We start from the raw sequence: 24,400 nt of genomic DNA, 5'->3' as shown, positions 1-24,400 counted from the left end.
TGAATGCTTATGACATTGGCATTTCTACAGTTACAGGAATGTATTATTTCACTTACTTATGTGAAAAGAGCGCAAGCACGTGTTTTTCGGTGCAAGTTCCAGAGGTCATGTGGTGCTGCTCGTTATTAAACTTGTATTTGCATGTCTGTTTGCTTCTGATCAGCTGAGCAAGAGGATAATTCTTGGGAATAAGAGAGAAGGACAAACATTGGACATCTCAACCTACTCATCTCCACTCGGTATAAAAGGGGTCATGACATTGATTGATTGATTTTTTTTATGTTTATTATTTTAATACTGTATGTTCCTTGAGTTTCCCTCTATAATTAATTCTCACGAAAGTTTAAGCCTTGCCAAATTAAATGTTAAATTATATAATAATGTGTCCTGTTTAGTAAATCTGGCCCATTGTCTCCTAAAAGAAAGTATCGATTGTGAACTGCCTGAAATTGAGTCTCACTTTCTGCTGAATCTGTGTTTGTAACTAATTTGCATAATTGACTCTCTGGTCTCTGGTCTTGATTGGCCGAGTTTGGTTTGTGTCGTTCATGTCGAGAAAGCCGCTGTTTTCTGCTGGTGATGAGATTTATACGGCAAAACCGACGGCATCGTTACTGTTTGTATTACTATGTATCAAGTTCTAAGAAAGAGCTGATATGGTAATGAGCGTTTGGTTTCAGACCAATCACAACAGATTGGGTCTGACCAATCAGAGCATAGAGAGCCTAAGTCCCTCCCCTTCCGATCGACCACCATGGGACCTTATTTCGGAAAAATATTGAATGGTAGTCAATGGCGAGAGACAACAAATATTTTGATGTGGTTTGAATTGTGCCCTGAATTACACATATGATGTTTGTCAATTTAAAAGATACATTTGAAAGTAAAGAAAGTCGCAGTTTGATGTAAAACCATTGAGGTATAAGACTGTGAAAATACGTGATTACAAAGACTACAAACCCCAAAGGCGCACATTTTCTCTCAATGAATGAAGCTAACTTTACTGAGGCTAATGTCTGTCATTGTTTCTACAGTCTTACGTTATAATCGTAACGTTACGAGTGTTTTGTACCAGACTGCACACACACGAGCAGCCGATCTCACTCGTTGTTTCGCTTCTGGGAGATGTAGTTCACAGAGCGATTTTCACATAAAACTAAATGTTACTCTTCTGTTTTATGACAAACTGCGACGTTTTTGACTTTCAGAATTATCTTTTAAATTGACAAACATCATATGTGTAATTGAGGGCACAGTTCAGACGGAATAAAAAGATAAGTTGTCTCTCGCCATTGACTACCATTCATATTTTTTCCGAAATGAGCCGGAAGCGGAGGGGCGGGACTTAGGCTCTCTATTGGATAAATGTAAAACTCAAAAACAAAATTAGCAACCTATAAAATAGCATGATTGGAGGACTTGTCTCTGAACTCACCATGCCGCAGATGAGGGCGAGGGGACTGGTGTGGTCTTCGACCGGCCTGAACTTGTCACAATCGGACAAGTCTCTTCTAAGGGTGACTTCGGTGGCGACGTCCTCTCTGGTGTTCACAACATGGTCAGTCTTACACAGGCCGTAGATGGTGGGCTGGAATAGAAACGGTCTGAATGTTAGAAGTGGATTCGGACAAATATCTTAAATCTTAATTTCTTAATGTTTTTTAAACAGTAACCCACCAAGCTTTTAAAAATGTAAAAAAATAGGCAAATAAAAATATGCGCAGCTGGTTTCAGATTGAAGCTCAGCATTTGGTTCATTCACATGCTTGTAACCCATGATATCAGGTGTAGATGACGTGCTTCACTCTGAAACCAGTAACATATACACCACCGGTCAAAAGTTTTAGATCAGTAAGATTTTTTATGTTTTTAAATTAAGTCTCTTCTGCTCACCAAGGCTGCTTTATTTTATGAAAAAAAAACAGTAATATTGTTAAATATATTAACACTGTTTTCTATTTTAATATATATTAATTTTTAATTTGAATTTTCAACATCATTATGTTGCTGATTACACAGATCAGTTTTCAGTGTCACATGATCCTTCAGAAATCATTCTAATAAGATGATTTTATGCTCAAAAAACATAAATTATTATTTTCAATGTTGAAAACAGTCGTGTGCCATTTTTCCCCCCAAAATTCTATGATGAAAGAAAGTTCAAAAGATAATCTTTTCTAACATTATAAATGTCTTTACTGTAACTTTTGATCAATTTAACTCATCCTTGATGAATAAAAGTATTTTCCCCCAAAAATAAAAAATGAATTCTTATTAACCCCAAACTTTTGAATGGTAGAGATTAATGTTACAAAAGCTTTCCATTTCAGATCAATTCTGTTCTTTTGAACTTTCTATTCATCAAAGAATCCTGAAATAAAAATGTAAAAAACTGTTTTCAACATGGATAATAATCATAAATGTTTCTTGAGCATCATAGGATCATGTGACACTGAAGACTGGAGTAATGATGATAAATTCAGCTTTGATCACAGGAATAAATTACACTTCACTAATATATTCACATAGAAAACCGCTGTTTTAAATTGTAATAATATATTAGTGTTTTTTTGTATTTTTTATCAAATAAAGCAGCCTTGGTGAGCAGAAGAGACTTCTTTTAAAAACATAAAAAATCGTACCGATCTAAAACTTTTGACCGGTAGTGTATATCGTAATTAAATTGCAGCCTGTGTGGTTTGGTCATATCACGATACCAATTTCATTTTGATAAATCATGCAACGGACCATGTCTTCGTTCCTGTCCTCTTCAAGCACTGGGACGGCAAGAGCAGAGATGATTCCCCTCTTGATGTTGAGGATGTTTATCAGCTCATCTTCCTCAGGGAAAAGCTTGACGTCATCGTCTCCCTCAACGGTGAACTTCAGAGGCCGTCTGAACAAAGAGAGACGAGTCTGCTGAATATGACCATCTAGTGCCCGGATTATAGGGAGCTGATGGAGATGCACCCTAGTTATTGTTAGTGTTATATTGTTAGTGACCGAATGAACGAGAGCTCAGTCAGGGTGTACACTGATTCCAAAACAAAAGATCCAGTTCCAAAAACTCAATGCAAAACATGATTAAGAAATTCCAAAACAGAATCTCCAAAATTCCAAAAGAGACTCTAGAAACATCAAAGGGTAAATTATGTTTCCCAAAAACTTAAGGACAACAAAATGAAATAGCAAATAAATCACAAGAGGAATTTGCCAAAAGACTGGAGAGGTTGGTCTCAACATAACAAACACTGAGCAAAAAACAGAGCAACTTAAAGGGATAGTTCACTTTGAAATTAATTTTTGATATGTTTTATCTTACCTCAAGGGCATCCAAGATGTAGGTGTCTTTGTTTCCACAGTATTTTCAATTTTGACATTTTTCAGTCAAACTGGAGATTGGCATGGGGTACTTTCCATAAGATCATCTTTCAATGCAAATCAAACCAGCTATTAGGCTAACTGAAGTAAAACCATGCCGATCTCTAGGTGTGGTGAATGGTGTGTGATGATGATGTGGGGATATTTTAATCCCAACGGCCAAGGGAACTTTATCAGGATGCATATTATCCTGGATCCATGAAATAACTGGCTTTTAAAAATAAAAATCTGCCTGACTCTATGGGAATTTAACATAGGGGTGTCCTGACTTATGTACCCTGTATTTTAAGGAAAAACATTTATTTATTTATGATACATTATTCATTCACAAAGAAAATTGGTGTCCTTAAAGGTTGGAGTTTTCCTCATTTTTCTAATTAAGGCATTAAGATCAACATCCAAAAGATGATTTTTTATTCCTCTTTTTAGGCAACTTTAGCATGGGGGTCAAAACTTATTCACACCACTGTATTGAGTGACGTCACACGTAAGCGATCACTTCCGGCGTAACATTGAACTGATTCAGTTCGGAACAACTGATTCAGATCACTGTGATTACACGAGGTAAAAACGATATAAATACTGTTGGTTTTCTCACACAAACCGCTCGTTTCGTGTCTTAGGCCATCAATGTGTACTTACATTTACGAGTCATTAAATCATGTTTAATTTGGACTTCTCTGTGCTGCTCTTTGGTGGACCCCCTTAGCCTCCAGTGTATGACTGATAGACAACAACGGTTTGACTGAAAAATGTCAAAATTGAAAATACTGTGGAAACAAAGACACCTACATCTTGGATGCCCTTGAGGTAAGATAAAACATATCAAAAATGAATCCTATCCCTTTAAATACACAGGCACAGGTGAGACCGATAACACATGATCAAATGAAGCACAATGAGGGCCTATCCACAAGTTTCCTACGCCCCATGAGGCCTTGCGTCAAAAGTGGGCGCGACTTCCGGTTAGAAGTAAACAAAGCACGATTTGACATGCTTGACACTCGTTCATTCAACAGTTGACAGTCATTCAAGTTATAGCGATCCAAACTAGCTAACGATGTGGGAACACAACCTCAACGAAATTAAAAAGGGTGAAATAACAGTACCTTTACCCTCCGCAGTAGTTGATTGGGAGTCTTATAATAACATTATTAATAATCAATACTCATCAAGGCATGGTGACAGACAGTTGTGCGAGCTGACAAACAATTAAAATAAAAAATACACACTTAGTCATTGTGCTTTGGAGTTTATTCAAAATTATAAATGAATGTGCTGCTTGAATACATTAACGGGACATTTGGTATTCTGTCAACACAGGCTTTGATCCTGAGTTTAGCTGTAACATCATTAGCGAACAGCCAAACACATGCTGATAGAGTTTATAGAATATTAAGAATTTAAACAAATGTACACAGGAAGATTCGTCGTCTTTTTGGAGGTGATGGAAACTACAGTGGTTGGCAGGATCACTCTGATTTCGTTTTCAGCTTATGTTCAAAACAATCCCGTTTAAGCCACTAAATTAGTTTAGTCCGGTTATACATACAACCGCGAACAGCACATGTTGTCCCTGAGCTCCGTAACGACATCTCTCATAAAGATTTGCGTCTTTAAATAGTAAAATAATTCTCCGAAAAACAGCTAGCCTCTTCGCTAACTAACACACAAAATACCATTGGAATGCTACTTCCGCCGCATCACCGGAAGTTTCACCCACTTTATTTTTTACAGGAGCGCCCCTCGGAAACTTGTGGATAGTTGCTAAAACTAGCTGATGAACCTAACCAGTGAACAGGCCTTTACCTCTCCATGGCGGTTTTGAAGTCCTCCGCACTGGCCGCTGCTCCAAACACAGGCTTTCCATCCGCATCCACGTCCATCACTTCACTCAGTGTGCAGTCGGTGGTGCGCACAATGTAGCTGCACGTACCAGGAGCCGCAATCTCAACCTAATACGACAGTCACACTGCGTTGCTGAAAAAAACAGTATCTTTAGTGTTTGATGAGGTGACATGAACTCGTACTGTACCTTACAGCTGGCCTTGGGGCCGTTAACAGCCCCGTTCAAAGCATTCAACGACTCTGTCTCATAGAAGTACTCATACTTGGTGAAGGGCTTGTATCTTCCGGACACTAGAAGAAGCAGAGCGTCTCATTTAATACACATTATCCAACTGCAGAAAGACATGCAAGACATTTAATATTGAATTTAGATCATTACAAATGTAGGTTTTGCATGTACAGTTGATTCTGCAGAATAATTGAGACATACTCAAGCATGGCGCTCCTTTGTCCTGAGCTTCTGCAATACAAAACAAACGCACATTATTAGAGTGAATTGAAAGTCTAGTATAGTCAGGGATGAAAATGTTCAAAAATGCCAACTTGAATGTACTAATCCTTTTAGCACTTTTAGAAAACTACATCCTAGTATTCATTCATATTCATTTAAATGAGCTGGATGACTTTCAAAAGTGCCACTCGACTGAGTCTCGGCTATTGAAGCTCTGAGACTGGCAGCTTTCAAACCCTCAGTTCTCGTCTTGCTGGATCTTGACACTCCAGATCCTCCGGTCAATCCTCAGGAACCGCAGAACTCAGACCAGGTCCGAGTACGTTGCGTTCATTCGTTTTTTGATTTGATATTGAAAGTATAAAAATGAGAAAACGGCTCATTTATTCTTTTTTCTTTTTTCTAAAAAAATTAAAAAATGAGAATCCGGCTTGATTTTTTATATTTTTATGTTCAGGGATAGAAAATGGAAAAATGGCCTGATTATTCGATTTCTACCCCAGACAGCAAACTGACATTGAATCAACGTGGAAACGACGTCTCTCATGACATTGAAACAACGTTGATTTTGCTCATCGAATTAACGTTGAACCAACGTCAGACGCGGCATTCTTCAAAGCTAAATGAAAATCGAAAATTGGTTTGCTTTCATAACGTTGAAACAACGCGTTGATTTCAAGTTGATTTTCCGTTAGTTTTGAAAGAATGACGCGTCTGACGTTGGTTCAACGTTAATTCGATGAGCAAAACAATGTCTGTCATATTTCCACGTTGATTCAATGTCAGTTTGCTATCTGGGACATGTGGGCGCGCATGAAACGCCCCTTTCAGCTGATTGGTCAACCAAATATCAAGTATAAAAATCAAGCCGAATTCTCATTTTTTAATTTTTTGGAAAAAAGAAAAAAGAATAAATGAGCCGTTTTCTCATTGTTTTCTCAAATCGAAATACGAATGAACGCAACGTACACGGACCAGAGTCCTTCAGGGTGTCGTGGAGGAGTGAGGTGCCTCAGGGCTCAGTGCTGGGACCGCTTCTCTTCTGCATCTACACATCATCACTAGGATCTGTCATTCACAAACATGGCTTTTCCCATCACTGCTATGCTGACGACACACAATATCTGACGGACATTTCTTGCTGGATGAAGGACCACCACCTTCAACTCAACCTCGTGAAGCCAGAATTACTCGTGGTCTCGGCTAACCCAACACTTCAGCACAGCTTCTCCATTCAGCCATTGGCTCATCAACCTTAACTTAATCTTAACCTTGAACTTCACAGATCACATTTGCCTTATACAACATTAGGAGGGTCAGACCCTTCCCATCAGAGCTACACAACTCCTCTTCCAAGCTCTTGTTCTCTCTAGACTGGACTATTGTAATGCTGTCTACTTCCAGCATCTGTCAAACCTCTCACACTGTTTATCGTCACTCCTCTCCCTATAAACTTGCTCTGGTGGTTTTAATGTTAAATGGAAAGTTCTTTATTGCAATGGCATTCAGAAACGAGACATACCTGCCAATGAAGTTAAAAGAGTCAAATGAAATCAAACGTTCTGATTGTGCTGCTTAGCACATCATATTTTTTGTTTATCTCATAACAATGACTTATAATAGAACAAAAAATTCTAAATAATGATTTTTTATGTCATTATTTTGAATTTTCAATCTCATAATTATGTCCTAACTTCGACTTGGATCATAAATGACATAAATATGAGATAAAATTACTTTTCTCTTGTTGCATAATTATTACTATTATGATTATAATTATTACTTTTTATGTCATGATTTTGACTTTTCAATCTCAAAATTATGATTTAGTATGTCGTAATTTCACATTTTTATCTCATAATTATAGCTAACTTCGGCTTGTCAAAACTGATATAAAAAGCCACAATTATTAGTATGTCAGAATTATGACTTTAATGTAAGTGACTCGTATCTCATAGTTATGACTTGCAAGTCTTTGCATTTTTACTTTTATATCATAATAATTATTTTTATTAGGCCTAGCATGTCAATTTCGACTTTTTATGTCATCATCATAATTCAGATTTACTAAAGCATGATTCTTTATATCACGTGGCAGAAATGAGCTTACATGTGGATTTTATATGCGTCTCATATTAAAGTGGAAAAAAAATATTTTCCGATATTTTAGTTCATCAAAAATGTTTGTATCGGAATATTACATGCGTTTTCAAGGACAAATCTCACTTTTTCTCAATTTTAATAAACATGTCATTTAACATTTTTAGAAAATGTATATTATTACTTGTATTGGAAAAAATACAGAGAAAGAAAACTTTTGCAGTGCGAATATTCGAGGGTAAAAATGTCGATTTGTGCTCCTCAGAATGAGCGGCAGTAGAGACACTTACTGGACATGGCGACGGTCAAAAGCAGCAGAAGACGGAGCTTATCATCACCCATGATGACTTCAGAACATTTCTTCGTTTCACAGCCTCAGTTTTCAGGACATTTATAGCAAAACAAACTCATGTGTGCAATGAGTGCTTGCTCCTTACTCCAAAGTTCATCCATACGCTGTGGCAGAATAAAGCAGAGCCAAGTTTGAGATTGATTTCGCAAAGTGACCGATAGCAAGAACAAACATAGTTTTCTAATAAATATTTGTCTGGCCTTTTATTTGCTCAGTTTGTTGTTTCAGCATATATCATTGATTTAAGTGTACTGACACAATCGGAGGACAACAAAACTTGAATCTCAGTCTTGCTTAAGCTATATATGTTCATGTTTAGATCAGCACAATTAGTTTTAAATAAACAAGGACTTTGTGACAAACAGAAACTCCTCATGTGCATATACTGATCTGAACTAATGCTAGGACAATTCTGCTGCAGGAAAACATAAAGGGTCTATTTAGAATTCCGAAACCCTTGTTATGAGTGACACCGGTGGCCGTTAAGTGAACTGCAGCGGCAGGCTCGTGCATACGTCACTCTGTAGGCCAAAACGCGGAAGTGAGTTAGCATTTTAGCACTACGGTTCCCTCGCTCTAAAGCCTATGGGATTTTTGAATGGGTTTTTGCTAAATCGCCTGAAATAAGGTCTGTGGTGAACAAAGCCTCTAAATATTTTCACGTTTTGATCTATGACCACACAGTTATAACCTGCTTGTGGTTTTTTAAACTTTATTGTGTCTGATTGTGTTTTTTTAAATTTTTATATAGGCTTCAAAATGTATACATTTTGGATTAACTTGCGAAGATTATCTTGCTAGACAAAATGTGTAAGGGTCACAACTCTTTGTTAAACACAGGTCTTATTTTTTGCGATTTTCCAAAAGTCTATGGGGAAAATGCATTGCTTTTTGACCGAGGGAACCCATGCGCCGCTAGCTTCCGAGTTGTCCTACAAAGTGACGTCATCACTTCGGCACTCAAAACCCCAATATACTCACACATGTTTGTTCTTAGAAGTAAAAAGAAGTGGAAAATACCTTTACATTGATATACATTAAACGCTGTAGAGAGCGAGCTTTAAAAGCAGCACTGGATGGACTTGTAAGTAAATCTCTTATTTGTAAACTTGATTGCGTCCTATGTTGTAGGCTATGTAGCTGCGCTGGCTTGTAGTACTATGTCATTTTTTTTTACGGTGCTGCTCATTCATCCAGTTGTAACGAGTAGAAATATGGTGTGACCCCTTTAAGAATCTGTGACGGGTGATAATAGGGTGTGGCCCCTTGAAGAGCTACGCGCTCCTGTTAGAGAGTCGGCATTATTGGTATTCTATGTGATATATGCCGTGTGCCTCGAACACCCCCATGTGTGTAATTTCTGTTTGATGCCGACTTTTATATTACTTTTACTTTGCTTGTTAAGTAACGATGTGGATGGGAGGACGTGCAACAGATAGTTATATGCACGAGTTCGATGTGGAATAAAGCACGAGTTTTGAGATGCATATCGACTCCGTGAAATCTGTCTGGCCTCCGCACGTAATATCTTCAGTCGTGAGTTATCCATCTCCTTCTTCCTGAAGCAGCGCGTTACACAGTGAAGGAATTAGAGGAGGAAATAAAGATGACATTATGTAATAATACTGTAATTTTGGGCGAAATATAATTGGAAAAAATGCACTTTACCTGAAATCTAATTCCTAAAGCCACCAGCAAGTGTCAGTCTCGAGCAGAAATACAGACAACACACACGCACTGCATACAAGAAATACTGATTATTAGGGTGTATATTATGACTGTCAGAAAATGAAGTAGCCTACAAAGTGATGCAAAACTACAAAAAAGGCGTTAAGGGAATAAATTAAAAGAAGAATTATGATGTCAGATTACATATTGATTATTGTTTTGTAAAAGTCTCTTGTGTGGCAGGTTGAGATTCACTGATCTCGAAGATCCCTGTGTGTGTGTCAGTGTTGTAGTCGAGACCACCTCACTCGAGTCCGCGTCTAGACCGAGACCAGAGACGGTCGAGACCGAGACCAGTGAGGGTTGATTACCTAATTTACTTTTATTTACTTAGAGAAATCCCCCCCTTTTTTTTTACTGAATTTACTTAGAGTTTAAAAAATATGATCAGTTTAGGGTAAAAAGGCCACATAGTAGGTGGTGTTAAAAGTAATTTTATTACAATTTGTCATGCGCAGTTGCGCACTAGAAAATCACCAATCACTGGGCGTGTCAATCAATTTAAAGAAATATTTTATGAACATACATTAATAATCATGAAAAATATTTTGAATTGAACTCGAGTGGACTCGGGAATAAGTCCGAGTCCTAAAAAAAAAATGTTCGAGTACGAGACGAGTCAATTCCGAGTCCAAATGGACACGAGTCCATGACAAGACCAAGACCATTAAAATATGGTCTCGAGACCGAGTCCGAGTCTCGAGTACTACAATACTGGTGTGTGTGTGTATGTGTGTGTGTGTGTGTATGTGTGTGTGTGTGTGTGTGTGTGTGTGTGTGTGTGTGTGTGTGTGTGTGTGTGTGTGTGTGTGTGTGTGTGTTTTTGTCTAGGGTTCCAGAGGCATGTGAGTGGAGAGAGACTCTGAAAACATGTGTGTGTGTTTCTTTGTTTAGAGTTCCAGAGGCATGTGGGTGGATTGAGACTCTGGAAACGTGTGTGTGTGTGTGTGTGTGTGTTTATGAAGAGAGGCGGGTCTAAAGGGGGAGTTCCAAACCGCCGAGTGACGACTGCAGTTTCTCCAGCTCTTTCTCTCTCTCTCACACACACACACACACACACACACACACACACACACACACACACACACTGTTTGCTGCAGAAGAAGATGTTCACCGACACTGACTCTGAAGACGAACACACTCTGAACGAGGAAACAAACACTCAGACATGAAGAGCAGAAGATCAGGAGGAGGACAGAGGTGAGCGCGATGTTAGTTCATCTTATCATACTTCCAGAAATACTCTGATATCAACTGATGCAATAGTAACTAAGATTAGTAAACACTTTGGAAGTATTGTTCACTTTTAGTTTACGTTCATGTTTAACTGATTTTAACTAATGAAACCTTAGTTTTTCCATTTAGCTTCCAAAATAAATGAATCTGTGTAATAGGCTAATAGAATTAAAATTATGAAAAATGTACTCATATTTCAACGGTTAAGAACATGATTCTGATAAACACACTTTACAATTAATGCCAAATGTTGACATGTTTGAGTTTAGGCTACTCCGTGTTCTTTGTCGCTATCACATATTAAAGGAGTATTTCACTTTTAAAAAGCTTTTGCTGATAATTTACTCGCCCCCGTGTCATCCAAGATGTCCATGTCTTTCTTTCTTCTTTTCGTCGAAAAGAAATTAAGGTTTTTGATGAAAACTTTCCAGGATTTTCTCCATATAATGGACTTCAATGGGGACCAAACGGTTCAAGGTCAGTGCAAACTGTTCAAAGGGCTTTAAACGACACCAGACGATGAATAAGGGTCTTGCTGTCATCTGTTACAGATCAGTGTGTTCTGCTGCAGGAATCTGTAACCCAGCGCAGACTCGTGTGTGTGTGTGTGTGTGTGTGTGTGAACCCGGCTGCAGGTGTGACGAGTGAGACGTGAGGATGAACAGGTGTGTGTTGCTGCGTGCGAGTCTCCTGCTGTCTCTGCTGTGTGTCTGCGCTCGCGTCCTCGTGGAGCTCAGGGGTTCGAGTATGACGCCGCCGGGTCGAGTCCGGGAACCGGCCGTTACCGTGGCAACAGATGCTGCGACCGCGCGGACGCATCGCCGGCGGGTGAGGGAACGCATATTAGTCACGATTAAAACAATGATAAAGAATTCAATTAATTCAAATAAAATAATAATAGGCTACTTTTTATTTACATAAACTATGAGTGGCACTATATTAAAATATTGTAATTAAATTAATGAATCAAAATAAATGTACTTGTATTTGCATAAACTAGGAGTGGCACTATATTAAAATTATTAAATCAAAGAATTTTAAGTAATTAAATTAATTCATTAAAATAACAATATTCTATATTTACATTAACTAGAATAATTAAATATTAATACATTAATGCTAAAATAATTGAATGTTTTTTAGGGTTTGCACAATTTATTACTCACAAATTTGTGCAACTTTATTAATTTTTAAAATAAAGAGATTTAAAAATAATTTTTTATATGACATGAAAAAAAATTCTTATAAAAATTCCATTGGCTTTTTAAGATTTTATGGGTTTCCATGACTTTTTCCATGTCTAGAAGTCTCTGGTCTCTAAAAAATATTAATATATTTATGAAGATATTGATCACTTGTGTGAGAAGTGCTGATGATGTCACACTCTCAGATGAAGCAACTTCAGATTCAGACGCTGAAACGCGCTTCTGTTCTCAGTGTTCCTGTGTGTGTCAGAAACACTCGCACACAAAAGCACATTCATGCTCTCCTGCAGAGAGAGAGAGAGAGGGCCTGACCTCTGACCCTCTGAGTCTAACACCACACACACACAGATCCCCTTCAGTGCACTAAACTGACTCGTATATAAATATGCATGATTATAATGTGAGCTTATTAACATATGACCGCCCACATTTACTCGGTTGACTGACATTATAAAAGATAACGCGTTAATCTGACATTAATGAAGTAGAGAATAGAGCTTAAGGAAGGGTTTATCGACTGGATGGGGACCGTATGAAGGGTGTGGTACACATAAAACATTATTGAGACAGAATGGAAATATTCACAACTGTCTTTGGTATTAGAAACAGATTCAGAGAATCTCAGACTATAGAATAAATGATCAAGAACGCATTAAACTGATATTAAAGACATTTATAATGTTACAAAAGATTCTATTTCAAATAAACGCTGTTCTTTTGAACTTTTATTCATTATAGAATCCTGAGAAATAAAACGTATCACAGTTTCCAACAAATTATGAACACTGATAATAATCATAACTGTGTCTTGATCATCAGATCCTCATATTAGAGTGATTTGTGAAGGATCATGTGACACTGAAGACTGGAGTAATGATGATAAATTCAGCTTTGATCACAGGAATAAATTAAACTTACTATATATTCACATACAGCTGATTTAATTGTAAAAAATAATATTTCACATTTTTTACTGTATATTTATGATCAAATTTGCTCATGCAAAGAGCCCAAACAGAGCTGGACGAACTTCTCATGCAACAGAATGAAAATATTAGTGTTAATGATATTCCCTCATAACAAACTCTTTATTGTAAATCATTGTAGATATAGTGTACAATACTATATTATTGTTTATTGTACTGTAAAGCAGCAGTGTCTCTGTGTGTGTGTGTGTGTGTGTTCCCCAACCGAGAGTGTGTCAAACACGAGGAACTGAGTGGATCCAGATGTGCAAACAGAGCTGATCCAGAACCTGCCAAGAAAGGCGCGTTCGTGGATCACATGATCTCCTTTAAGAGCTTCTGTAGGGGTTATTATCCGTAGGAATCCGTGATGCTAATTTAATTTAAAAATATTATATATATATATATATATACACATACCCACTTAGAGGTGAAACTCAAAAAAATTGAATATCATGCAAAAGTTCATTTATTTCATTATTTAATATTTGGGTTTTCATAGCTATAATCCATAATCATCATAATTATAACAAATAAAGTCTTGAAATATCTCACTTTGCATGTAATGAATCTGTATAATATATTAGTTTCAGCTTTTGAGTTGAATTACTGAAATAAATGAACTTTTGCATGATATTCTAATGTGTCAAGGTTCACCTGTATGTATATATATATATATTCAGTATATATAATAAAAGTAATATATATATATATATATATATATATATATATATTATAGTTTTTGCAATTTTGTTGTTTTTGTCATTTGTATTAAGTTTTTACTTTAGTTTTAATTTTTAAATCAAGTTAAACTAAATTAAAATAAGAAATTAGGGGTGAAATAAAAATTATGATATTTATTTTCACAGGGCTATTATAGTTAACAAACTAAAACCATAAAATAGATTTTTCGCTACTTATAATCAGCATTACTTTAGTATAATTGAGATACTATTATAGTTTTTTATACGTATTTTGAATCTGTTTTTATTTTTATATTTTCTGTTTTCATTTTACTTCGACTAATTTAGCATGTTTTTGTCCTTTTTAATAGTTTTTAAAAATATGTCTATATAGTTTTTTCAATCATTTTTATTTCAGTTTTGGTCATTTTAGTACATAAAGTGAAACTAAATTAAAATGAGAAATGTTGCTCTGGCACTGAACGTGAGTGTTGCTCTGAACGTTTATTTTGTTTTAAATAACGGATATGTTTAATGGCTTTAGTTTCATTTTTAGTAAACTATAATAACCCTGCTTGAAATGAAGTTTAAATAAAATTCTACATTTCTTGTTTCCATTCAACTTAACTCTATGATAACTAAAAACTAAAATAATAATTAAAAACTATAAAGACAAATTTTCAAACACAACTAACACAAATGACAATACTAAAAAACTTGAACTAAAAGTCAAATATATACAGTATAGAATATTATAGAATATTCAAAATATGATCGCAGAGAAGAACGAGAGAAAATATTTACTAATGTTTGTGAAGTAGCCGAGAGGATGATGAAGATGATGAAGAGGTGACTGTAATAACCCAGATGTTGCACTCATGCCGACCTCGGGTTTGTTTGACATTCGTAAGAGGGACGGAAGAATGCAGCTGGAGCCAGAGAGTCCAACTCTAAAAATAGAAATAGAGTAGAAAAACATGAGCATTTCTAACAGAGTTTGAGGGAGGATTAGACGTCACAGATCTGCGATGATATCGATATCGATAACAGATACACTTACTGGTGATGTTTGTGCCGCTGTTTTCCCGCCAAAACGACTCGGTCTGTGTGTGTGTGTGCGTGCAGATTCCCCGATGGAAGATCGACCTGGCGCCGTGGGCCGCCGAGACTCGCGGTGTTCCGGAGGAGGCCCGTCGGTTCCTCAGATACATCTCCACACCACAGGTACAGCCTCACGCTATCAGACGACCATTCGGACGAGTCAATAAAACGTGGCTAATTTACGTCCTCACTCGTACGATGTGTCTAAACCAGTGGTGGAATTAACGAAGTACTACTTCGTTACTTTACTTAAGTACATTTTTCACGTATCTTTACTTTACTTAAGTACAATAAATAGTGCCTACTTTTTACCTTTACTTCGTTACATTTTGCAGAAATTTTACTTTCTACTCCACTACATTTCTACAACTTCTGTTACATTTTCTGATCAGTTTTTCCCCTGCCAAAACGTAATCCGACCGTCCATTCGTTGCACGTTTGTCTCACCAGTGACGGTTGCCATAGATACATCAACTAAATGCGTCTCGCACGCAGTGTGTTTATCGTGCAACTCATACGCGAAAATTTGTTTTTACGTGCATAGGAAACACACCGTGTGTAATATATGTTTGGTTTGGTTAGGATTATGGCAAGCCAAGAGGTTCAGAATTACACCATAAATTAATCTCGTTTACTGCCAAAGTTATTAACATATAGTAAGGATAAGCATGATGTTTATATTGCCTAATTGCAAGCTTGTTTCAGAAATGGTGACATTTTTTTTCCATCATTATTGAACATCATTATAGGAGTAGGCTATTAGTTTGAATGAGTTAGAATTAAATGTTTTATTAATCATTAGAAAATAGACATTAAGATAATAAATTGTTTTGCAAGTACTTTTACTTTTAATACTTAAAGTACATTTAAAATAAAGTACTTTTTTACTTAAGTATGGTTTTCATTGTGTTACTTCTACTTTTACTAAAGTAAGTATTTATCTGGGTATTTGTACTTTTATTTAAGTACTGAGATTCAGCACTTCCTCCACCGCTGGTCTACAGTCTACACCCACGCGATGGGGACGTGTAGGGGTGGGGTCAGGTGTAGGTCGCTCGTACGAATTCGTAAAATATGGCAATTCGTAAAATATGTACCATTTTGCAAAAATCATACAAATTCGTACAAGTGAGGTCGTATGAATTGGTACAAGCCTACTCTTCAAGCTGTCGTTCGTTCCGGAGTTAAAGTGCCGGATTATGCTAATTTAAAGACTCCTACAATATGTTTACATTCATCCAAGGTCAAAAAACACTTTAGTTTTCTCATATCCATTGCAGCATCCGTGTGTCTGAAACGATTTGTTCCAAACTCCGCCTCTTTGAGATCTTCTCTGCTGTGATTGGTCAGAAATCAAACACTCATCATCATATCTGAGTCTCAGCTCTTGACACACAGTGATATGAACAGTAACGATGGTGTGGGTTTTCCCCAAATGGTGAAAAATAGCAGTTTTGTTGTATATCGCTAATGTTGTCCTTCATGACGACTGTGTGAATATTTTTATAACTCATCCGTTTAAATGATATTAAGCCTTAAAGTTGTGTATAATTAAGGGCGTGGCCACTTGGGTGACAGGTGGATTGCCGCTGATGTCACTGCTAGCCGTTTGTCTGCTAGCGTCTCGTCACCCCAGCTAATCCGCCTCGCTGCACGTTCGTTTATCCGGGAGTGACGCGGCCAAGATGGCGATGGACGGCTCCGCCCACTTTGGTCACACACACTCCGCACATATTTATTTAGTCTATGGTTTTGCCGTATCAATCTCATCAAAGTGGATTTGCTTCGTTAGCAGAAAACAGCGTCTTCTCGACACGAACCGAACTCTTCCATCTCAGACACACTACAGTGTTTGAGGGCGGAGCTGAGACGCTGTTCAGCCAATCAAGACCAGAGGCTGGCATTATGTAAATTAGCTACAGATTAAGCAGGAAGTGAGACTGAATTACTGACGATTATAACCGACTATGATGACTGGTGTGTTTGAAGGTGTCCTGCGAGAGACCGGCGTCCGTGCCGCCCGTGTTCGACAGAGAGGATCATGGGGCGTGGGCTCTGTGTTTGGACCACAGGTTCAGTCTGGCCCAGCGAATCGCATCCAAACACTGCCGCGTTTATTCTCTCAGGTCAGTCTGCTTCTGTTTCTGCTGTTTATGTGGCGTGTTTAATACGCTTTAAGGCAAACCATGTGTAAAGTCATGTCGACAGTATTGCTGAGTAGTGTGTGTGTGTGTGTGTGTGTAATGCTCTACAAACTAAAACGCTGGCATTATAATTCACGTGTGAAACTCCTGCCCTGCAGCTTCTCCTCATTATACAGTCAAACTTCATTAGCAAACGTCGTTTATACAGAGCCTTACTGAAACCTCTCGCCGCAGGTCTTTAGCGGTCACTCAAGGGTTTTTCTGTCCCGTCCAGCTGTGTAACCACTGTTCCTTTAACTTTGAACTCGCAAAACTATCTGTGTCTCGAGGAACATTAAGTACCTTGGCTATCGTTTTAAATCCCGTTCCTTGTTTGTGAAGGCCGATGAAATCTTCTCTTTTTGGACCGTTCTTTCAAACGTGAGCCTCAACGCGCCTCGCCAGTTCAGATGTTTCATGTGTTCTAGCTCAAGCACACCTGGTGCAACTAATGAAGCCCTTGGTTAGTGAGACAACCCTTGCGGATTGATCTGTTGTGAACCGAAAATAACAAACAAACAAATCTGTTACCTTAACCACTTAACTGTCACCGTCCCACAGGTGGGACGTTTGCCACTATATTTTTAAAACAATAATATCTTAGTAAATACCTTAAATAATATTGACAAACTATATATCATTTGAAAGCTTACAATCTCTAGTTTCCATATTTGGTGACTGATTTTCAAAATATATTACAGAGGAGCCATAATTTATCAATATAAAACAATAATATTTTCATACTCATAAGGGGTGTTCAGACCTTTGTTTTAAAATAGCAATAAACATGAAAAATCATGAAAAAATGGTAGATACCTCAGTTTGTTTTCATGCCAAAAGTTCAAAAGATAGAATCCATTCAATTATTTTGGAAAAAAAAGGTCTGAAAAGTTTAAAATATCAAGAAAAAAACAATAAATTCACCATTTGTGACGTGGCAACTAGCTATGACTTACATGCGTGTTCTTTGTATGTGTTTCTTAGAGGTTCAATTCATATCAAAATCTGCCAAACTTCCCATGCTACTCCTGAATAGGATCTCTACTTCAGAAATTGTGTGAAAATTGTGAAAATAATGGTTCATATCACTCAAAACACGAATGGAAATGCAGACGCCCTTATATGGGCAGTAATGGAGTCTGGTTGTGCCCTAGTGAAAAAGTTTGGTACTGCGCTCAAACAAAATCTTACTGAAAGCTCATTTTTTGAGATATCAACCTAAAATTTGAAACACAACTTGTTCAGATTTTTGGCTTTGATCTTTCTGCCATTTTAGAGTAGCCCAGGTTTTGAAAATATATATTTTATGTAAAATATGAATAATTAATATTTTTACATTGTACATTTCCATAAACTCTAACTTCTATAACTTTTTTTTTGTTTCACTTTCTTAATTTATTTCACTTCTACAAAAATCTGCCAAATGTCTTCTTTAAAACAAGACCAATCATATGTCTATATTCCAAAGCATTCTTGAATTACAACCATTTAAGTTCGAAATGTGCATTTTCATGTCTATTCAAAAAAGGGGGGGTGACAGTTAACAGGTTAACCCTTATGCTGCATTAGGGACATTTTTGGTCTTTTGCAGTTTAATTTCTTTGACCATTTTGGCTGTTTTAATGCAAATGGTATGAAATTTGGCAAAATTGTGACTTTTTGGATGCATGTAAAAAATGTGAACCCATTTTGCAAAATATGTATAACACACACTGTGTAGATCAAATAGTAACACGCAGCACCATAAAGACCAAAAATGGCCCATTGAAACCCATTAAAACTGAGGCTGTCAGTAATACATGAAACATGATTTTTGCACAAACATCCTTTCATTTTGAAGCAAAAGCATTATATTTGCATTATATAGTGATGACGTCACTACATATTTATTCCCTATGGGTGGAAATGCACCTTATTTTAGGCAATAGGCAATGTTTAATAGGTGGCCATTTTTGGTCTCTAACGCGCTAAGTGGGATTTTTTGCAAAGTGGGACTGTGATAATCCAAATCTAAAGTTTTCTCTTTGCATTTAGTTTATTGAAAATAATTGAATTTTTGTGTTTTTTCCCTCTTATACAAATCGATGGTTTCGCAAACAAAACTGGTAATTAAAGGGTTAAAATCCTGAAATTGAATACATTTTTGGTAGTTATGATGAGGACTGATGCTGGTTAAAAGATTTAACTTGGTAAAAGTGGAAAATAATAATAATAATAATATATAATATTTTAGGCAATGTTTAATATGTGGCCATTTTTGGTCCTTAATGCACTCAACGGTGTTAAAAATCTAATGCAGCACAAGGGTTAAATTACATGTTTATCTCTGTAAAGATGCTTTGAAACGATCTACATTGTTAAAAGCGCAATATAAAAGAGGATGACTCGAGGGAATCGGTTCAGGGGGTTGAATATTTTTGAAACTGCAGAAGTCTTAAAATAGCAAATTTTAGTTTAATTTTGGGAAACCACTTGAAATGTTTGTTGTGTTGAGCTATTTTAATTATGTGTGTGTGTGTGTGTGTGTAGGCTGGCAGCGGATGACGACAGGCTGGAGCGGATGCTAGCCGGATCCGGCTGTGAGGTTCACTGCTTCGACCCGAGCCTCAGGTCAGCTCATCTACAGGAGGAACACATGTGGCTCCACCGGCTCTCCGTCGACTGGAGGGACCCTAACCCTGACCGACTACACACACACACACACACACACAGCAGGAGGAAGATCAAGGACATACTCAACAGCTTCGGCCATAGACAGGTGACACACACACTAACCCAACCCATGACACACACTCTCTCTCTCCCTTTAATCACAGCTCTAAAGACACTATCATGAACTCAGAGGTTATTGATTGTGTGTGTGTGACGCACAATTTCCAACAAACACACCTAAAGCTTCACGTTTGCTTTCCGTGAGAATCAGTGTGAGACACGAGTGTGTGTGACGTGGCCGATCTGCCTGAGAAACAGAAATAGACGGAGAGAACGCATACAGGAGGAAGCTAATGAATGAAATATGTGCTTGTAATTATGGCAGAGGATATGATAGATTTATGACTCTTGCATATGGATGTACTGAAGGAGCCAAAGAAGCGTTTCAGCTGCAGACTCTAGTGAGATCTTAACACGATTGATTCAGTGCATGTTATTAAACAACGGTCGTCATCAAAATATAATAACTTAATCTCTGTTGTTTTGGGAATCTGCACACACACACACTCCACTCTCTCTCTCTCTCTCTCTAGCTTATGAAGGATAAAATGCATCACATTTAACATTCATGCATTTGATTTGCATATAAAATTTCCTTCTGGAACATAAACCTAATAAACTTAATGTGATGCATATTTGTCAGTGAAACATAAAAAAAGAAGTTTGAAAATATGTGTATGCATGCATGTATTTATATATATATTAGGGCTGTGCAAAAATTAATTGCGATTAATCGCATTCAAAATAAAAGTCTGTTTACATAATATATTTGTGTGTGCTGTATATAATTATTTTGTATATATAAATACCTATGCATGCATGTATATATTTAAGAATTATTTGCGCTTAAATTCTGTATATATATATATAAATATATAATCTATATTATATAAATATAAATATTTTATATATGAATAACACATTTTCTTAAATATATGCATGCATGCATGTGTGTGTATATTTATATATACAAAATAATTATATACAGAACACACAAATATATTATGTAAACACAGACTTTTATTTTGATGTGATTAATCGCAATTAATTTTTGCACAGCCCTAATATATATAAATATACTGTATATATATATATATATGAAGAGTTCAGATGCAAAAGCCTCTATATGCCATTTGAAATTTTCTTCTTTAATGATGATTTTTATCAAACTTGTATATTTAAGTTCAGTAAGTTCACTTAAATAACAATTAATAGGTAATTATCATTGCCATTTAAGTGAAATCACTGAACTTAAATATACAAGTTTGATAAAAAATCATCATTAAAGAAGAAAATTTCAAATGGCACTTAGAGGCTTTTGCATCTGAACTCTTCATATACTGTACATTTACAAACTTGTGTGTTAGATGCAATTAATTGCGATTAATCGATTTGACAGCTGTAGTTTAAACTAAATGTCTTCATAGTTTAAAGACCGATAATATTAATTACATTTAATTTCTAATCTGATCTAATCTAAATAAAATTGAACGTACGTCCTGTAGTTTAACACAGAGACGAGACTCGTTCTGAGACCGCAGAGGAGAGGCTGTACAGCGAGTGTGTGACGGGCTGCTGGTTTCATCTCTCGTGTGTGTGTGTGTTCAGTAATCCGGGTCAGTCTCCGCACTGCCCGTCCTCAATAAAGTGTCCTACTTCTCCTGTCCTGCTTAAAGAGACAGAGCCGGGGTTTGAAGTTAACACGCGGCAAATGCGGGTAAAAATCAACTGCGGTGGGTCAAATCGTTCGCAAAGCCCCGCCCCCTTTATTTACTGTTGCTATGTCTGACAAGCCACGCCCCTCTCATGTTCTCACGCAGTGAAACACATCGCCGAGCAGAGGACACTGACAACACACTGACAGACCAGCTTACGTTTGATATTTTTTACCCTGTTAAATGTTTAAATTATTTCCGCAACCGAAATACCGATCAAAAGTAAGCGCGTTTATGAATTTGAATATTGATGGCATTGGTCAAATTTGACAAACTAAGGCAAGTCGTATATCAAACAAAACCTTTCTTTCTGAGGATTTTTGCTACATGGTTTATTTCATTCAACAGATCAACTGATTGCAGAATTAATCGCGAAGTACATCTTTGATATTTGTAAACAAACTAGGAAAACGGTTGCATTTCGTCTCCGATTACAGCATGTTTGAGCTAAAAGTAGTCAAAAATATATAGACTTTCACAAAATGAGTCCATTTTCACTTTCATGCGAGTTTCGCTTGAGATTATGTCTCATTTAGTCCAGTAATGCAGGAAATAAGTCATTGTTTTCATACGATCCACATGATATGTTATTGAAATACACAGCATTACGTGTCGTGAACACATCTTTCCTCTAAACCAACCAGAGTCTGAGATATTCAGCATGCAATTTTACCTCAGACTAAAAAAAAAAGTACAGATATTCTGCGTTTAAACCAAATCTGTGCAAATTTAGCGCAAATACTGATCGTCATGATATATTAAATACAGGTTATTGCGCAGAAATCTTGTGAAAAGGGAATAATGTGTCACCTGTGCTGCCGTCAGGTGGATGTCCTGAAGCTGGACCTGGAAAGCGCGGAGTGGAAGGTCCTGGAGAACCTGGTTCTGGAGCGGGTTCTGGACTCGCTGGGTCTGCTGCTGCTGGAGCTGCACCTGCACTGGCCCGGGTTCGAGGTGGGCGGAGACGAGCCCTCGGTGATCCGCTATTGGTTCAGCCTCCTCAGGGAACTGGAGCGCGCTCATTACCGGCTCTATCACAGTTACAGCGACCCGAACAAACCTCGTCTGATCCTGCACAGAAACATCCAGAACGCCAGCAGCTCCTTCGTCCTGGGATGGGTCAACACTCGCTTCGTCCCGCAGGGATGAGCGACGACTATTCAGAATGCAAAACTCAGTGGCCGATTAAATCAAGCAGAACCTTCCCAGTCTCTCACTTAGATCCGACACTGAGTGATTATCCTGCAGTTCCTCCACTGGCCACTAGAGGCGCTGCAGGAGAGACTCACTCCCATAGACACGCATGTTAAAACGGCCAACTTTACCGCAGAATAAAACATGTTCACAGTCTGGTGCTAAAAGTGTTTTTGGTCTATATCGCTAATGTTGCCCTTCATGACGACTGTGAGGGGGTGAATATTTTTATAACTCATCCGTTTAAATTATATTAAGCCTTAAAGTTGTGCATAATTAAGGGCGTGGCCACTTGAGTGACAGGTGGATTGCCGCTGATGTCACTGCTAACGTTGTGTTAGCGTCACGTCACCTCAGCTGATCCGCCTCGCTGCACATGTTCGTTTATCCGCGGCTCCGCCCCCAAAACGCTCTTCAGAAACACTACGGGTGACGTCACACACACTACACACATATTTATTTACAGTCTATGGATTAAGTCAATGAGGATGTGAATACCAGACACAATTAAAGATGTAAAACTCCCAGTAAACTCATTGTTTGCTTTCAATTTTACTCTTCTGACAAGAAATAATCATAACAATAGAGATAAAAAAAGTGTTAAACATGTAATATGGCAGTATATGAACATGTTATCGAACATATTATGTATTATGCTGTTACTACGGTACAGTGATGATTAGTAAAGGGTAATGTAGCAAATTATGTAATAATGTTACAAGCTTTCTATTTCAGATAAATGCAGCACAGAAATCGTTAATAGCATCAATTGTTTTCAATATGAAAGAATATAATTGCTATATTTTGTTAGCATGATATAAACATGAATTTATGAATGTCGGGACACTTTTTCCAGTCATTTCAATGTGAGAAAGTGGCTGACTTCAGCTGAATACACTCAACATTGTGTATAAATAGCAGGCGTATGAATAGATTTATAAATGTCACATTCCTTGAGAGTTGGAGGAGTAAATTTCAGGCAGTGCATTCTGGGATTGCCTTATTTGCATCATTTTGATTCAAGAGTTTATACTGGAAAAGGTCTGAATAAACTAAAAAACACCTTTTTGTCATCTGTTATACTGGAGATGATTCTGATTGATCGTTTAATCTGCATTTCTAGAAACAATAACGCTGGCGTAATCAGGTTATGGTATAAACATACATAAAGCAAATTCCATATTTTGAATATTTTGTGAGGTTGTGCACTTGTCATATTTGCTTCTGTGGAGACACCATGTGCGATTTCCCTTTAAAATAAGATATGTTTTTAAAAAAGCAATTTAGATTTTTTAATTTTGATAAAAAAGCAAAATTATCATTGAAGGACTAAATTACCCACAATGCCGAAGAGAATGATGAATAAATATTGATATTTTCAAGTGATTTAAAAAATGAAAAACTTTATATGTATAATAAAAGCTGCCAGTAGGTGGCAGCGAGTCACCGGTAATGAGCGAGTCATTTAGATTCAAACGATTCACTCATGAACTCATGAACAAAGCATTTGACCGAATGAATGATTCAATGACTCACTCATTAAGAC

At 37.1% G+C, this 24,400-nt stretch overlaps 2 protein-coding genes across 5 annotated transcripts in view; one reads left to right on the top strand and one right to left on the bottom strand.

Moving 5' to 3' along the window:
* Positions 1-9,851, bottom strand: part of apobb.2 (apolipoprotein Bb, tandem duplicate 2) — a 28,967-nt gene extending 19,116 nt beyond the window's left edge. Inside the window, exons 1-8 of the mRNA XM_039690078.2 lie at positions 9,801-9,851; positions 8,071-8,236; positions 5,660-5,689; positions 5,417-5,520; positions 5,191-5,336; positions 2,749-2,896; positions 1,436-1,588; positions 57-181 (exon numbers count right to left, since the gene is read on the bottom strand). Coding sequence (XP_039546012.2) covers positions 57-181; positions 1,436-1,588; positions 2,749-2,896; positions 5,191-5,336; positions 5,417-5,520; positions 5,660-5,689; positions 8,071-8,122 — 758 coding nt within the window. The 5' untranslated portion in view covers positions 8,123-8,236; positions 9,801-9,851. The remainder of the gene's footprint in view (positions 1-56; positions 182-1,435; positions 1,589-2,748; positions 2,897-5,190; positions 5,337-5,416; positions 5,521-5,659; positions 5,690-8,070; positions 8,237-9,800) is intronic.
* A 1,069-nt stretch (positions 9,852-10,920) lies between these two features.
* mettl24 (methyltransferase like 24) lies at positions 10,921-24,124 on the top strand. Of its 4 annotated transcripts, none has more exons than XM_089118971.1 (7): positions 10,921-11,060; positions 11,528-11,573; positions 11,732-11,924; positions 15,075-15,173; positions 17,040-17,176; positions 19,763-19,991; positions 22,486-24,124. In XM_089118971.1, exons 3-7 carry the CDS (start codon positions 11,754-11,756, stop codon positions 22,807-22,809), a joined length of 960 nt encoding a protein of 319 aa, XP_088975097.1. In that variant the 5' UTR covers positions 10,921-11,060; positions 11,528-11,573; positions 11,732-11,753; the 3' UTR covers positions 22,810-24,124. The 4 variants fall into 4 exon arrangements, with proteins under 4 accessions (XP_088975097.1, XP_088975096.1, XP_088975098.1 ...); XM_089118970.1 differs by having other exon boundaries at positions 11,498-11,573; XM_089118972.1 differs by lacking the exon at positions 11,528-11,573 and having other exon boundaries at positions 10,921-11,071.
* Positions 24,125-24,400: the final 276 nt, after the last annotated feature.

This window comes from Pimephales promelas, chromosome 13 (genome assembly GCF_988280905.1).
Source record: "Pimephales promelas chromosome 13, fPimPro1.hap1.1, whole genome shotgun sequence".
Classification (NCBI taxonomy): Eukaryota; Metazoa; Chordata; class Actinopteri; order Cypriniformes; family Leuciscidae; genus Pimephales; species Pimephales promelas.
This window is presented reverse-complemented; position numbering and strand designations above follow the sequence as displayed.